At 47.7% G+C, this 17,175-nt stretch overlaps 1 protein-coding gene across 3 annotated transcripts in view; it reads right to left on the minus strand.

Moving 5' to 3' along the window:
- LOC119437566 (mediator of RNA polymerase II transcription subunit 7) overlaps positions 1–9,079 on the minus strand; it is a 92,089-nt gene extending 83,010 nt beyond the window's left edge. For 2 of the 3 annotated variants that reach the window (XM_049660713.1, XM_037704572.2), the window contains exons 1-3: positions 8,831–9,079; positions 7,849–7,891; positions 5,905–6,019 (exon numbers count right to left, since the gene is read on the minus strand). In XM_049660713.1, coding sequence (XP_049516670.1) covers positions 5,905–5,923 — 19 coding nt within the window. In that variant the 5' untranslated portion in view covers positions 5,924–6,019; positions 7,849–7,891; positions 8,831–9,079. The remainder of the gene's footprint in view (positions 1–5,904; positions 6,020–7,848; positions 7,892–8,830) is intronic. The other variant, XM_037704573.2, reaches the window with a different exon arrangement.
- Positions 9,080–17,175: the final 8,096 nt, after the last annotated feature.

The following is a 17,175-nucleotide window of genomic DNA, read 5'->3' on the forward strand; positions in this document are numbered from 1 at the left end:
TTTTTTCATGCATTTCCATACATGTGATGCCCTTATGTACTTCAGTGTTGCATATGTAGGAGTATCAAGTGTACGCAACTGTTCCAGCTGATTAACGCTCAAGTTTTGCACACAGGTAGAATGTGCAGTGGGTTCACTTTAACACCATGTTTGCAAGCATTAATTACCTGTTTCATGCACAATAAAATTGAAGTGTGCATCACCTGTGGTGACGCCACTCTAAAATGCAGATGACGGAACGATGGTGCCATTTTCACTGCTCTGGTGAAAGGTGCATTCTACCATACAACTGACAAATGGCAACACCATTTAGCTGCAGCAAATCACCATTTTCTCAGTGGTGTCACTGTAGACTATGTGCACTTCCAACTTTTTTGCGCATCAAGCAAACATTGGGGGTTTCATGTTCCAAAACCACTCTAATTCTGAGGCACGTCGTAGTGGGGAATTCCGGATAATTTTTTACCACCTGGGGTTCCCTAATATACTCCTAAATTAACATACACAAGCATTTTTGCATTTCTATCAAAATGCAGCCACTGTGGCCAGGATAAAACTTGCAACTACGAAATCCGCAGCGCAATGCCACCATGCGGCAATGTGGCATGCATGCATGAAGTAATGCTTGCACACACAGAATTACACAGAACCCACTGTTCAAGCTACCTCTGTGAAAAATTTGAGTGAATATCAGCCACCAGTTAATGAGAAATACTCATGTACACCTGGTGCTCCTTTGTACGCAAGACATGGCACATACACAGTTGGCGCAAGAAATTAATCCAAATAACAGTGGCAAGGTACCCATTATAGGGACAGCATTAAATCTCAAACGTAGACCCGCAATTACAACACAGTATAGTTGGCCACTTATGGTTAGTTAGTCGAATTATGGAATTATGGGCAGATCACTGTATGATTGCAAACCCCCTTGAGGCACCAATTATATCTGTCCATAAAAAATTGAGTTTCACCACATTTTCTGCATCTTCAGAATCATGAAAAGTGTACAGCTGCACAGCAGATTATTAATTTTCAATTCTTGAGTGAGTTTCGCCAAGAATGTGGTCTCTATGAGAGAACTTCCTACAGGAACGTCAGATATGAGAACATGAAATATTTTGTGTCAAGCATACTTGTAAAGCACCTGTCTAGCAGCCACTTGAAATATATGCCACATGTATACCATTGTGAAAAAAATGTCACAGTTTCGCCCTAAGGGCGAAGCAATGAATGCGATAGCAACAAAGCAATGTCATACGACGTAAGGTGAGCGGCTTTGGTAGCAATATGAATTGTAGTAAACATGACCTGATTAAGTAAGCAGGTGTGCTGCGGCGTAAGTAGACCGACATGAAGAGAGACTCGATGACCACGAGAAGGCGCGTGTGAAACGGTGGTGTTGATGAGAAGCGCTTCCCGTGGGCAGCGCGTGCGAAGGGACACACCTGTAGCGCTGCACTGCCGATCCGGGCAGCATTGCGTGTGTAGCGTGCATTGGAAAATGTGGCCCCACTATTACTAACTGAATGAACAAGCGTGGTGTGAGCGCGCACAGCATAAATAGATCACACTGAATGACTGCAGACGACTGTCAAAACGCTGGCAGCAAGCGCATACGCCGCAGCGGGCGAGGTACGTGCGGTCTATCGCTTCAACGGAAACTGAGCGGCGAATGCACAGCGCATACAAAGGTCAGAGCCGTGTGGAGATAAGAGACGGTGCGGGCGAGCGACGGGCGCGGTTGTTGGCAGAGTAGAAGTGCGCCCCCCCCCTGCCCCCCCCCCCGCTCCCTCCGGCGCTCGCTTCCCGCTTCCTTGCTTGCGCGTGGAAGATTGAGTGCGTTCGCTCTCCGTGACAGCGTGCGTCCCCACACGCTTCCGCTCGGGCATACAGCGCGCGGCAGAGATTTTATCTATACGGAACCTCACGGCGACGACGACGGCAGAAATACGGTGGAAGTGTCCATATAATTGCTATCGCAATAAAACAATGAGAGAAGTGAACCGACCACATGATGACATACTGACTGACATGATGACTGAGGGCCCGGACGTCTAGCTTCCAAAATGTTGTACTGAAACACCTTAGGCATATTTAAACTTTCAGCCCAGATCCATTAAGAAGTGTTTCATGATGTTTGTGTTACATTTTAAGTATTATTTTCATCGGTGCTTTTGCTTTTGATGCACTCACTTGTTGTGCAAAACTATGCACACAGTAACTGAAGGGGTACATGCTGACATGGAAATCACAGGTATCACTATGGGTAAATTCAAAAGGCTTGCACATTATTAAAGGAGAAAAGCCACAACCAATAGTGCAAAAATTATGAATATGATATACTCAAACCAACGTTATGTTCCTTAAAATACAAGCAGGGGGCAGTTGCAAAGAATCTGCCTCAAACAGCAGCTTGACTAGATATTGCTCGCATATACTAAGCAGCAGCATAAAAAATATGCCCAGAGACAGCTGAAAAAACTTTACAAATGAGTGAGAAAAAAAAACAAAAAAACATTTGCATAAATTCATACCACAACATACGTATTACATAACAGAGTAAAGTAACTAATTTATAGGCATACTTGCATGTATAAGAAACAGTACGTACAAAAGCTTATTACAAGTGGATGAGACAGAAGTTTAATTGAAGTAGCAATCATGTTGCAAGGGTGTACAGCATCAAATGGTGACAACAGGATTGCGAGAGACAGGGCTGACTGCTGCCATCCCTCTCTCTCGCCATTTTGTTGTCACCATTTCATGCTGAACACCCTTGGAACCTAATCAAGTACCAACTAGACCAACCTGCCACCCTTATAGGCAACGAGGTCCAGGAAAATACAATTGTAAAAAATTACTTTCAACTAAACTTTGCAGTTTACTTTGAAGCTCTGCCCGTCCTTTTCTGAAAGGCATGTTTGGTCAATCGATTGACTATCAAATCTATTTTGTGGTGCGTGAATGTTACTGACTGTAAGGCATAATTATTTTGAGGCGTTTGAAAGTACCATTTGCTACGAAGCTAAACATTTCGACAGAATTACCTGTCTGGTTGGGAAAATTGATTAAGACTTAGAGATTGACTCGAACCAAATAAGAAAATTTACTAGCCCGACGTTTCGGAACCAATTCAGCTCCTTCTTGAGGGGGTATTCTTCGGAGGTGGCGGTGTGCCGCTTTTAAAAGGTCCGTTGTAACAAAGGAGAGGTAGGGGGAGCGTAAGGTGCGGAGACACTTGGCAGGGCACCTGCTCTAGACAGACAAAATAGGTGGTGGGGGTGGGGTGGGGGGCTTCGGCATCGTTGGTCGGCTGGGTTGACCGATGCTGGGCGCCCTTTAGTCGCGGGAATGCGTTGACGAGAGACAGGGGGGGGGGGGGGGGGCGAGTTGTTTTGGTGTTTGTCATATGTAAGAGGCTGCCTGCGGCGCGAAAAAGAAGAAGAGCACGTGAAGCACAGTGTTCGGAACGGCACGAGCTCTCGAGGCGCGTGAGCCGAGGCGTGATCGCGGGATCAACAGCGCTGTCGGGGGATTATCGACGTGGCTCCAGGCCAGGAAGGTCGCATCGCCAGCTACGCTCTGGCGACGGGAGACTTGGGGGTCTGGCTGAATCCGTGACGTTGGCCGTCCAAGGTGTGGCCGTCGACCTCGGCAAGTTCGAGCGAGGCTCCTGGACTGGCTGCAGCCTCTCACGGCAGGACCGGGCACCCCAGAGAGGATCCCCCTTCTGCGGCAGACCGGCATGTTCGATTCTCCGCGGGACGCCACGTCGGCACTCATGAAGAAGTTGCGACGCATCCCGACGCTAGGCCTATCCAGGTGGGCCTAAGCAACGCCGAACGCCGTCACTGAAGAATCACTGACGAGCTCATCACCGATGAAGTACCGACGAGCTGACCACCGATAAGAGACGACACGACAACGGCAAGGCAGAGACGACTACAGAGTCGACGAGAGCGCTGAACTCTGAGAAAAAGGGCCGACGAGCTTCAGACTCGGACGAACGTGCAACGACGAGCGCAGCAAGGTGACTTATTCGTAGCGTCTCAGAGATAGGACAGGGTTGCCTGACTTTGACGAATCAGCCGCCACGGACGAGCGTAGGCGCAAAGTAGAACTTGTTTTGTATATTAGGCTTTAGTTTGTATCTTCATTAGTATTTTTTCCTGCAGTGTGCTTGGGTGTGCTTGATTTTTAGTTTTAGTTTTGATGTTGCGTGTTATTAAAAAATCTGTTTGCTGTGTCGCCATCCGTGTTCCTTCTCAATCTCTTCTAACACCCGCACGCCCCCGAGATCGGTGACAAAAAACATCACAATTGGCGAGCCTGTGCCAGGATCCGTTCCAGGATTCTATCTTAGCCCAGTCACCGATACTCGGGAGTAGCAAAGATGGAGTGGGAACGTTTGGCGGCGATAGCAAAGGATTTAAACCTGTCAAAGGACGAGACCATGCATTTTTTGAGTACACTCGACAAGAGAAAGAGAAGGAGCACGAACGAGCCCGCGTAGAGCGTGAACAACAGCATAAAATCGAGAAAGAAATTCTAGAGCTAAAGATAAGACTAGCGGAGATGGGCGCGGATTGTCGCGACGGAACGAGTTCACCCGGATCGGCGTCATCTGACTCAGCTTCTTCCAGACCAAAGCGGATTTGCCCGAGAAAATTAATGGCTCCTTTTGACGAGCGAAGAGATGACTTGGATGCATATTTGCATCGGTTCGAAAGAATAGCGGTCGGGCAAGGCTGGGAGAAGAGCAAGTGGGCTAACGCCTTAAGCCTATGTTTAGTGGGTGAAGCGTTGAGTGTATATGGGCATATGCCAGCTGAAGAATCACTAGACTACGACAAGGTGAAGAAGACTTCATTACAGAGATTTAGGTTGACGGCAGATGAACGGCGCGGATGAACAAACCGATGAACACTTTGAATATCCTCATTCTTAAACCAAAAGACCGTCCACCAAAAGAAAAAGCTCAAGGCGTCGTCTATAAAATCAGGTGTGCCGACTGTCCGGCGTCGTACATCGGGGAAACCAAAAATCTAAAAGAAAGAATCAGACAACATGAAAACGACGTCAGAACATTCAACCGAATACGCAGCGCCGTCGCCGAACATTCCGAAGATGCCGACCACAAGATTTCTTTCCAAGAAACCCAAATCCTTCAAACAGAGACAAACTGGCGAAAAAGGCTACTACTCGTGTCTTGGCACATTCAGAACACGGTGGGTAATATAAACCGCGTGAAGGGCATTCTTCCTTCTTTGTATGTTCATGGCCTTGCAGACACGGCGAAGGGAAGAAAGGACCCCCCGCTCTAGGTCAGCAACACCAAAACAACTCGTCCCCCCCCCCCTGTCTCTCGTCAACGCATTCCCGCGACTAAAGGGCGCCCAGCATCGGTCAACCCAGCCGACCAGCAACGCCGAAGCCCCCCCCCCCCCCCCAACCTACCCCCACCACCTATTTTACCTGTCTAGAACAGGTGCCCTGCCAAGTGTCTCCGCACCTTATGCTCTCTCCCCCTTCCTCTCCTTTGTTACGACGGACCTTTTAAAAGCGGCACACCGCCACCTCCGAAGAATATCCCCTGAAGAAGGAGCCGAATTGGTTCCGAAACGTCGGGCTAGTAAATTTCCTTATTTGGTTGGAGTCAATCGCTATGTCTTAACCATTTGCTACGACAGCGTATTCTGTAGGTGAAAGAGTTCTGTTGAAGCTTAAACATCTTGGAAAGCAAATTATTCTTTCTAATAGCATGAGCTGCCATTGGGATACTGAGCTCAAAGCAGCCCTTCACACCCGTGACCTCAAGTGCAGCATAAACACTAGAGAATAATACAACATTAACTGAGCCATCAGAAATGTAGCAAAAATGAAAACTGTGATATTACTCACCCATTTGTGTGCTGTCCATGTTGTACAAAATTCACCAAGGCAATTTATAACAGGATCGGGGCAACACTTGATATCAACCGAGGTACCAGGCTGGCTTAAAGGGGCCCTGAAACACCTTTTGAACATAGTAAAAAAACATTGCAGATCTGTTAACAAGGCTCCTGTGAACATGTGAGCTGGATATTTTGTTCTGCATCCAACGGAGAATTTACAATCTCTTGTCAAAAGCAGTCAACATTCGCTTGCTCTCGCATACACTAAGTCGTCATCGAAAGTAGTTGGCCCACCCACGCTACTGGCTGATTTCGTGATCGCAAAAATATCCTCGGTAATTCATAATTGTTAATTTTGAGTTAAATAAATGAAAAATACATGTCTGCGATCTCAAAAAGACAACAAACCCCTACATCCAGAGGCACAAAAACACATTGAGTAGAGATGCCAGCAGTCACATTCACAATAGGGTTGTGTCACAGCTACACATGCTCATCGGCTACTATAATTACTCACAGGTTGAAAAATACCATTTAAGAAGCATATTAGGCATGGGGACACAGAATCTCCTGTTACTTCATGCTTGCAACGAAGTATTCATGGTGCTAGATTGGGAAAAAGTGGGTGTAACGGTTTCAGGCCACCAGAGGCTTGCACACGGGGCCGCTGTGTTATAGAGCCATGTCGGACGACCCCCACTCAATAGTAGTGATCTCATATAGGACTGCCAACGGCTTTGTACTCATGTAGTGCCAATGGCTCCTGTTGCGATGAGGAGCTGTTGATACCACATTAAACATTAGAGTTAAGAAATCGGCACACACGGGTGATAGCTGTCAACAACGTGTGACTGTGTCAAAAGTTATAAGCCGTGTACGGCGCAGATGTGAAGATGGCGTCAGCGCCGTGACCGAGATCACTACGTAGAGAGTGCAATAAGCCCCACAATTACATACGAGTACAATTCCAACGAGTTCACAAGTGGCAGGAGGGATGCGCTCAAAAAGAGTGCCGGGAGGTCTTGCATGTGCGCCAAGTTGCGCGTTTGTTGAATGCGCGTCATTCCAGTCGAAAAAAAAAAAAAAAACACATGGCCAAAGAGCACATAACGATGGCACAGCTTTGGCACAATGCACAGCAAACACAGGACACTGGAAGGAAACGGTGCTATAAAGCGGTACGACCCACCAACACAGCCACACAGGATCACCCAACAGCGGGGATCGTCAACTCGGTGCCCTAGCCACGGTTGCGCCACGGCTATGTCAGCTGGTATACCCCCCAGGTAAATGAGAATTGCATCACGAGCGCCAGTTCCTCCCCTGATGCTTGGCTTCAAAAAATGAAGCCTGCTGTTATGGCAACGGTTTTGCTGATGCGCAAAGGGGAGACGGCCATCCCGCTGATCTGCAATGCGCTCGATCGACGAGAGTGCGATTTTCTCAACAGATGAAAGAGGAAACTAGCACGAGTTCCGTTTGCTGCCACAGTCTGCATTATTCTAACAGCTGTCGTTTTCAGCCTTTTTTTTTTGTAATGACGATTTCCTTTTGCTTGTGTACTTCATGTATTGAACTAATGCCAGCAGCACATCTGTGTTTGCTAAAATTTTACCCGATTCCGTTATGATGCGTGAGCCAGCATGCATACCGCGTGGCTACTGCGTTTCGGCAGGAGAATAACAGGCAGTGAAATGTGCTTTATTTTGCAATTTTATTAGCAACAATTGTGCAGCAAGAGCTACAATACACAAAAGAATATTGCAGACCTGAGTATCTCGCATCTACAGTACAAACAGCACATTCTATAGGTGCATATACATAAAGCTATTTTTGCATGAGCCAATTATACCAACGCAAATCGTTTGTCGCAGCAGTTATCTGTGATTACTCCTGCAAAAAAAATTTAAAAAAAACGGTTGAAAGACTGAAGGCAGCACATTTCGCATACCCAAACACAGACGTGGTGGAGTTACCCGTACTGGAGCTGTGGTCTGGAAAAAAATGGAAGTAATATAAGTTTTATACTTACCCACAACGCAATTGCAGGAACAAATTTCAGCACTCTTTCTACAAAACAGTGCTTTCAATTCATGTACATCAACTCTTATTATATTTTGTTGTGGGATTTATGATAAAAATATGTCAAAAAAATTTAACAATCAAAATTTTTATTTTAACTGCTACTATATTAAAATACCATGTTTGGTAAGGCTGCTTTCTCATCAGGTGTCTGAAAACATTGATCAGTTTCTTACAGCTAAATTATATTAATCACTGAATTTCTTAGTCGCTTGCCAATAAGGCACTGACAGATTAGTTTGTTCAACCTTTTTGTATACTCCTTGTCTTCCCAGTTCTGCAGAACGCCGTTTACTGGAAGACGATCGTCTAAAGTTGTAAGCCACTGGTCAACGGTCTACGAGTACTTCCTACTATAGAAGAATTTGTTTTGCACAGGCGAGCAATACTTTGCGCGAACACAGGAGCGCGTGGCTCGCTCAGCGCCGACGTAGGAACCTTCGTACGCATTGCGCGCCAGCGCGACTTGACCCGAAGGTAAATTCGTTCGTTCTGAACAAAATCTGCTCGCCTGCTTAGTTCTCAGTAGGAACATCGCAAATCGAACCACGAACATCGCACATCGCAGATGAATCTTCGATAAAGAACACACAACCAGGCGTCTTTATTAATTTTTTTTGCGACATTTCGCTGCGCAACGTAAAATGCACCCCGCGCCGTAGCAGAAACGCGAAGAGCGCTTACAGTGCTTTCTGCACTAGCGCAGCGCTCCTTGCCGTACCCTTCTGAAGCTCTAGGTGACTTGCAATGTCTAACCAAGAACAGGCAAAACTTAACCCCTTCGTCCATGCAGCAAGCATTCAAGGATCTTCAGGATCTTCGCTATAATAACTGCATAAAAGCGTGCTTACCTTCGATTTTCTTGGAAGCAGGAAAAAGTGGCCCTGCTGTCCCTTCCCGTGCTCGTCAACCACAGAGCCGCGCGGAAACGTCTTGTGGGCTTTCTTCTGTTTTTCGTACATCGCTGGAGCCACCGGCCGATACAGAAACAAAATGTTGCAGCGCACAGTAGAAGGCAAAGGCGTGCACATGCAAGAGGTGCAGACGAACGCAATCTGCAGGAAGAAACCATAGAATAAAGAACCGGAAGAAACGGAATGGCAGCTGTAGCGATAAGAGCGAAAGCGCCGCCCTTTGGCGCAACAAGTGAAGCGACTAAATAAAGGTATAGCATGCAAAAAAATAAAATAGCCAAAAACACATTTTATTTCTATATACAATTGCATGACTCTACTTACTGTTATGTTGGTTGAAAAGATAGAGCCACTTATAAAAAACTTACTGAAATTTTTTTTGGCTAGCAGTGTCATGGCGATGCTTTATTGCGGGTGCGACTGTTTTCACAACAAATCCGTGCAGGGGCGGGGCCTCGCCTCGATGACGTTTCACCATTTCCTTTTCAGAACCATACTATCATTACAGTGTACTAGAAGAGTTGTAGTGCGCTCACAACGCGGCAGAGCTTGACGCACTTCGTGTCGCCGCCGACAGACGGCGCGGTTCGCAGCGTCACCTGAAACTTTCCTACGCGTCGCGGTAAAACAGCTATGGCGTGTTGCTGTTTTCACCGTATGAAGCCCGTTTCACATGGTGCGATTTTGCAGTGCGTTTTTCGCAGCTACGATTTCTGCAGATGCGAAATTCGCAATCCCGTTTCACATGGATCTACGGCAGCTGCGTTTTTCGCATACTCGTTAAGCATTCTGACTGGCGAAGACGTATGAGCGAGCCTCCTCCTATTGGTCGTCTGTTTCCATCGCTACAGTGGCTACCACCGCCTCTGCGTTTTTCGCAGAGAAGTTCAGCACGCCGAACATCGAAAAAACGCACGCACGAAGGGTCCGGCGGCCTATTTTACGCAGCTGCGAATTCGCACGTGCGAATCCGCAGACAAAATCGCACCATGTGAAACGGGCTTAAAATAAAATGCACGACGTGCAGCGCACGAAAATTCTTTTGGTGCACCTTCGCAGTGTGCAGTGAAATAAATTACTATTGTTGCGGCTGATCTACAGAGGGTTGGCGATGTTTTGAGCCTGAGACACGGATGAACTAGCCTTGCTATGCATGCTGTTCTGTTAAAGGCTTGATACGGCTGCTGCTGTCACGGTAGCAAGAGACACTCGAGTTTTTTCTGCAGCTGATCGATAAAATGTTCAGTGTGGTTTCCCCATAACTACCGTGCATCCGCGTTCCCAGCACCACCGCGCCGAATTTAACCACCACTTCGTTTTTTTTTTTTCCGCAGGTAAGGCGTGCAGCGCCTTAGACATTTTCACGTTGCTCTATCTATTCACGAAATTGAATATTTAGGTATCAAGCCCGTTTCCCATGGTGCGAATTTGCAGTGCGTTTTTCGCAGCTGCGATTTCCGCAGCTGCGTTTTCCGCATACTCGTTAAGCATTCTGACTGGCGATAACGTATGAGTGAGCCGCCTCCTATTGGTCGTCTGTTTCCACCGCTACAGTGGCTTCCAGCGCATCTCGTTTTTCGCAGAGAAGTTCAGCACGCCGAACATCTAAAAAACGCACGCACGAAGGGGCCGGCGGCCTATTTTCCGCAGCTGCGAATTCGCACGTGCAAATTCGCAGACAAAATTGCACCATGTGAAACGGGCTTCACTGCTGCACAATTTCAGGTGGTTAGCTGGTTATTTATGTATTAAATCTTTCGTAACGTTAATGCGACATGAAATCGAAAGGATGAAAATACCAGGTTACATTTATGCAATAACAATGTTTATTTACAACGAAATAAAGAATGATCCCGGAAGCGCCGGGAGCAGCCGGTGAAAACTCCGAATAGCTAATGTCTAGTGCGCTTCGGATTTTCTTCGCGGGTGCTTCGTCCCTTTCACATCTTTTCCTTTTGTTCCTGGGCTTCGGTGTCGTCTTCGTCAGGTACTGTGGTAAATTCGGAAGAATCGTGGAAACAGCGTTTTCTGATAGCAGTGGCAATTGTCACGAGGAATGCACACCTCTTTGCATTCTATAAGGTGCACAAGACCCTAATTATGAATCGCGGTTCGAAGTGTAACTCATAGACCCGCAAGATTCCTTCAGTGTCTTATCTGCACGGTTGAGGTTCCTCTCCCATTCCTTTCGCCGTTCTTCATCACGTGGAACGCTGAGCAAAGACGCCTTTGGTGCATCTTTCACACGACTGTAGCCAGTTCTGCACCTGGGTGCAATGCAGTATTTTCGACGGCGGCTAGACATTCTCACTCACTCAGAGTGCACATTGAGTAAAGCGTCAAGCACAGAGCAAGCACAGAGGATACTGCTGAAAACGCCGGCGGAACTTGCAGTCGAGAGCCGACAACGTCGATATTAAGTGGTTAGTTTTCAGAAAGGGAAGGTTGGCGCTATATTCTGCAGCCCTTGAGGGAGAACGGTCAACGTCGCGATCCAACAGAACGTACAAGCGAGGGAAGTTTTCAGGATGGATGGATGGATGGATGGATGAGGCTGAACCCTTTAAATCGGGCGGTGGCATACGCCACCTAGCCATGGCTATTAACATAATTTGTACTTTGTGGTGGGTGAAATTTCACCCCTGCCTTAATTTTATCCACCAATCAGATAACCTCTGTTTGGTTATTTCTACCCGCTTAAAGTCTATTTTGCCTTCACTGTCCCTAAACCCCAATGCTTTGAAAAAATCAGCCCCGTTGCCTTGCACTGTAGGGTTAAGCCCCTTACAGAAAAGTATGAGGTGTTCAGGCGTTTCCTCTTCTTCTCCACACGCACAGCACAACGTGTCTATACCTTGGTACTTGACTCGGTACATCTTAGTCCGCAATACTCCCGTCCTGGCTTCAAACAACAAAGAGCTTCCCCTAGAATTATCGTAGATATTTTCTTTGGCAATTTCTTGCTTGAAAGTTCGGTATGTGCCCAGTGCTGATTTCGTCTGCATCCCTGTTTTCCACAGACCCCTCTCTGTTTCCTTAACCTTTTTCTTAACCGCTGTTTCCTGGTTTGCACCCCTCCTGCAGTCCAAATATTTGATTGACAGTTTTCTGGTCAGCTTCCTCCATTTTGTATCAACATTCCTCCTGTACAAGTAACTGAAAACTCTCCTTGCCCACCGCTTTTCTGCCATCTCTCTCAATCGCTCCTCAAATTCTATCTTGCTGCTGGCTTCCCTGCCCTCGAATGACGTCCATCCCATGTCACCCTGTACCCCCTGATTTGGTGTATTTCCGTGTGCTCCCAGAGCCAGTCTACCTACCCCTCGCTGCTTAACTTCCAACCTTGCTCGAACCTCTGATCTCATGCACAGGACCGCATTGCCGAAAGTCAAACTAGGGACCATCACCCCTTTCCAAATCCCTCTCACCACTTCGTACCTATTGTAATTCCACAGTGCCCTATTTTTCATCACAGCTGCATTTCTGCTACCTTTAGCCGTCACATATTTTTCATGTTCCGTTAGGTACTCAGCCCCATTGTTTATCCACACTCCAAGATATTTGTACTTATCCACCACCTCCAGCGTAACCTCCTGTATCCTATGCTCGCTGCCCTGATTATCATTAAAAGTCATGACTGCCGATTTTTCTTTACTAAACTTCAAACCTAAGCTATCTCCCTCTTTACCACAGATGTCCATTAATCTCTGCAAGTCTTCCTTGCTGTCAGCCATAAGTACAATGTCATCTGCATACATCAGTCCTGGTAATGACTGTTTAATCCATTCTCCCTGCTTGGAATAGGAAAGGTTGAAGCCAAGTCCGCTCCTCTCTAATTTTTTCTCTAATCCTTGTAAATACAGCATGAACAACAGAGGTGACAGAGGGCACCCCTGCCTAAGCCCCTGCTGTATCTCTATAGGCCCAGATACCTTGTTTTCCCATTTTATAAGCACCCTGTTACTTTTATAGATATCTTTTAAAAGATTTCTTACTCCATCTTCCACCTCTAGAGTGCCCAGTATGTCCCACAAATCCTTTTGGATTACACTGTCATAGGCTCCCTTGATATCCAGAAAGGCAAGCCATAGGGGCCTGTGTTCCTTTTCTGCTATTTCAATACACTGTGTCAATGAGAACAGATTATCTTCTAACCTTCTTTGTTCTCGGAACCCATTTTGTAGTTCCCCCAGCACCTCCTCGCTCTCCACCCATGCCTGCAGTCTGTCCTTTATAATCTGCATCACCACCCTGTAAACCACTGACGTCACTGTTATGGGACGGTAGTTGTTTATGTCGGCTTTGTCCCCCTTTCCCTTATATATCATGCTCATCCTGCTCAGTCTCCACCCGTCAGGGGCTTTACCGTCCATTATCATTTTGCTCACTGCCTCTCTTAATGCTTTCTTAGATTTTGGGCCCAATGTCTTTATCAACATAATTGGGATGCCATCAGGACCTGTCGACGTGCTACTAGGAACCCTCTTCTCTGCCCTTTCCCACTCGCTTTGTGCCAGTGGAGCCACTGCACTGACTTGTCCATCCTCACCTGATTGAGCACATGCTATGTTTCGTTCTTTAAATTTTTCTGTCATCATTGTTCTTATATGTTCCATTGCCTCATCTCCCTCCAGTCGAACACCTTGAGCTGTAACTATAAACCTCTGCTCTAGGCTAGTCTTATTACTCAAGGAGTTGAGATGTTTCCAAAATTTCTTCGCTGCTTTTCTATCCTTTTTGTTTACTTCTGACAACCATTGGCTCCCCTTTCTTCTGATCTTCTCATTGATCAAATTGGATGCTTCCCTTCTACAGCTTAAGAAGTTGTTCCATTTTCTGCCTACATCAGCTTCTGGTTCACCCCTCTGCTTTGAATATCTGTGTTCCCTGGATGCTTCCTGGCGTTTCTCTATGGCCTTCTTAACCTCCTCATCCCACCAGCTCTTGGGTTTACGTCTTCTGTTCCCTTTTGTCCTGACTCGTACCTTAGTAAGCTCTAGCTCAAATAGTCCTGTTAAATTTGCATATGTCCATTCTGTTTTTGTGTCCTCTGAAATTACTTCCTCAATTTGCTGCGTTGCTATTTCAAGCTGCTTTTCCGAGTAAAATATCCCACCTGGTTGTTCATCTTGCCTCCTACCTACTTTCATTTCCCTTCTAAAACTCACCTTAATACGTTTGTGATCACTACCTAGACTTCTGGAGCCATATTCATCTATGCTCATTACATTTAGCCTATCGTGCATCCTATGTGACATTAGTGCATAATCTATCGTCGACTGCAGGCTCCCTACCTCCCATGTTATGTGCCCTTCACACTTCTCAGTACTGTTGCATACAACTAAGTCATGCATTTCACACATATCCAGCATCATGTTGCCTGTTGAGTCTGTGTACCCGTCCATGTCTTCTATGTGTGCGTTCATATCTCCTAGTATAATAATCTCGCACCCTTCTCCTAGCTCATTAATGTCACTTGATATGCATTCCAGCATTTTTTTGTTTTCCTCTTTGGCATTTGCTCCTGTCCACAGGTATACAAAGCCAAGGAGTGTCTGCTCTCCTGCAACTTTCCCTTTTAGCCATAAATGCTCCTTGCATTCCTGTTTGACCCTTTGCCAGTTCATACTTTTATGAATAAATGCACCAATTCCACCCCCTTTTCTGCTGCCCTCTGTTCTATTGCAATGTTCCCATGTATAGTCAGGGTTACAGGGAGGTTGCTCCATGTCCCTAAGATGTGTCTCCACAAACCCGTATACCATCAGCTTTTCTTGCCTTAGTTGCTCGTCTATCTCCTCCCACTTCAGCCTATTCCTGCCACCTTGCATGTTAATGTAACCTATGTCAGAATGACCTTGCCCCTGGTGCTTACGTCTAATTCTTCTACCGATTCTACGTTTCTTGAATCTTGGAGCCTCTCTGGGTCCGTCTTCGTCTACACTGGTGGTCTTAGGGCTCTGGGTCCCCCCAAAAAAGCCGTAGCTTGGCGCCCTATCCTACTACCTACGCTCCCGCCCGTGGCACCACTGTAGTGAATGCCATCCTGTGCAAAAGGCTGGGAGCCAGACTCGTACACTTCCCGATTTACCTCCATTACACCGTACCCAAGTGGTCTGCTCAGACCCCTAATGACCCGGTTAGCCTCACGCACCCTCCATTCCATCGCGCTAGCCTGGCCCCGGACATGTGGGATTGTGCATATGGTCACATGCACTTTCGCAGAGGTTTCTCTGAGTTTACGCAACCCAACCTCTAACTGTCCGTTTAGGTTCTGGCTCCTTCCCTTCAGCACATCGTTGAGACCAGCATGGATAACGACCAGATGTTCATGCTCGAGGTTGTCTGATACCACCTTCTGAGCTTCTGCCATTGCGTCAACCATGCACTTCCCTGACTGGGCCTCCACCCTCACCCGTCCGTCTGCCTTCACTGTTGTAAGGACGCCCTCCTTAACCCTAGCTACGTTGGAGTCCCCCACCACTAGGACCGTTCGCTCTACACGTTTGCCTCCCGCCTGCGATTGTCGTCCTCCAGTTCGCGCTAGCTGGTTCTCCACCCGCCCTGCGCCACTGACACGTGACGATGTGCTCCCTGCCGTTCGTCCCTTCCCACCCGAAGCCTGCCGCACTACCTCGCTGTAGAGTTGTGGAACCGCCGTGTTGCCGCCGGCTCTCGCCTGCTGTTCAACGGCCCCTAGGCGTCCCTCCCTGCTCTCATGGCATGCCTCTGCCTGAGTCTCCGCGCTGTCCCCGCCGCCCGCCTGAGCTGACCCGGGATTACGCGCCGCCTGTACCATTAGCGCCTCCACCCGCTCTTCCAGCACGGCCCGCTTTTCCCGTTCTTCTTGTAGCTCGCCAGCTATTCGCTTTACCAGGACGGCCTCGGCCCCCTCCCTGTTAAGCAACTCGCCGATCCGAGTTTCGAGCTCAATGCGCTGCTCTCGCTCCACCTTCAGCTCCCCTTTGAGCTCTTCCACACTGGCTGCCCATTTCCCTTCCATCCGCCGCACAGCTCCCTTAAATCCTTCACACGACCTGCACGCGAAGCTAGCCTCCTCAGCGTCGGCTAAACTGGCGAAGTGCGTCTCGTCCAAATAACACCAACGTTTGCACTCCTCGCACTGCACCAGCTCGTCATCACCCCTGTCCTTCCTAGCCTGCCGCGCCATTGTCCACCCGTCCACCTAACGAGAAAGCCCAATAAAATACCTGATCAAGGCCCCACGGTAAGCCGTACGGCAAACTCGCTATCCGGCTACCTCCGCTAGCTTCCCTAACGCGGTTTAAAACTGCCGCTTTACACTGCTTTCACCATGCAACACGTGCGCCACAACCCGCTTCCAAAAAAAAAAAAATTAAACAAATTGAACTATTCGCTACCTACTAACGTCCTACCAAACTAGCCAAGAAACTAAAAAAGCATGAAAAACAATATATATAGATAGCTCGGGTACCCTAACACTTCTATCAACCAAATAAGAATAAACAAAAATTGAACTTATTCACTGCTCCTGCTGCGCTGAGCTCCACTCGGCCACGACCGTCCTGTTCGGCTTCACTCGAGAGAGTCGGCTTCACTCGAGGAGAAACTGGCGGCAGCGCCTCTGGCGGGCGCCGGAGCAGTCGACGCTGAGTGCGCCGTGGCGACGCGGCGCAGGGATACGGCAGTGAGCACACTGCCCCTATTCTAGTACACTGTACTATCATAGTAGAATGAAAGCCAACACTACGGCCGCAATAAATGCCGCAATGCCACAATCACCGAGTGGCTTTAAAGAATAAAATAAAATAAGTCAATAAATTTATTCTTAAGGTATAAATAAATGTCATATGCAATTATGAACACCTTTTGAGCGGTCTGAACGCGAAGTAGGACGAATGACCCTGAAGTACAGTGTACTAGAATAGGGGTAGTGCGCTCACGGGCGGCGGGCGCTTGATGCCGCCGATGTCACCTAGGAAACGGAGCCGCGCGGTGGCGCTGCTTGCGAATGCAATGTAGGGTGCCTCGATGTCCTCCTCGCTCGCCGCTCCGTACAGGGTGGAGACATTCTTTGACGGCGTTGGTGCCGCCAGAACCGGTTCGTTCCAGCCGCCGCCGCCATGTTCATGCCCGCCGCGCACGCTGCCCGGTGCAGGTGGTAGGACATCGCTGCGACGAGTTCGCTGGATGTCGTCGGTACAAAATGCCTGGTCTAAGATCTACGAAAGACCTGTGGCAATTGACACCTCCTGACAGCTGACATAATAAAAACCTGCATGGCGACTGAAACGTCATGA

The sequence above is a fragment of the Dermacentor silvarum genome, chromosome 1 (assembly GCF_013339745.2).
Source record: "Dermacentor silvarum isolate Dsil-2018 chromosome 1, BIME_Dsil_1.4, whole genome shotgun sequence".
Classification (NCBI taxonomy): Eukaryota; Metazoa; Arthropoda; class Arachnida; order Ixodida; family Ixodidae; genus Dermacentor; species Dermacentor silvarum.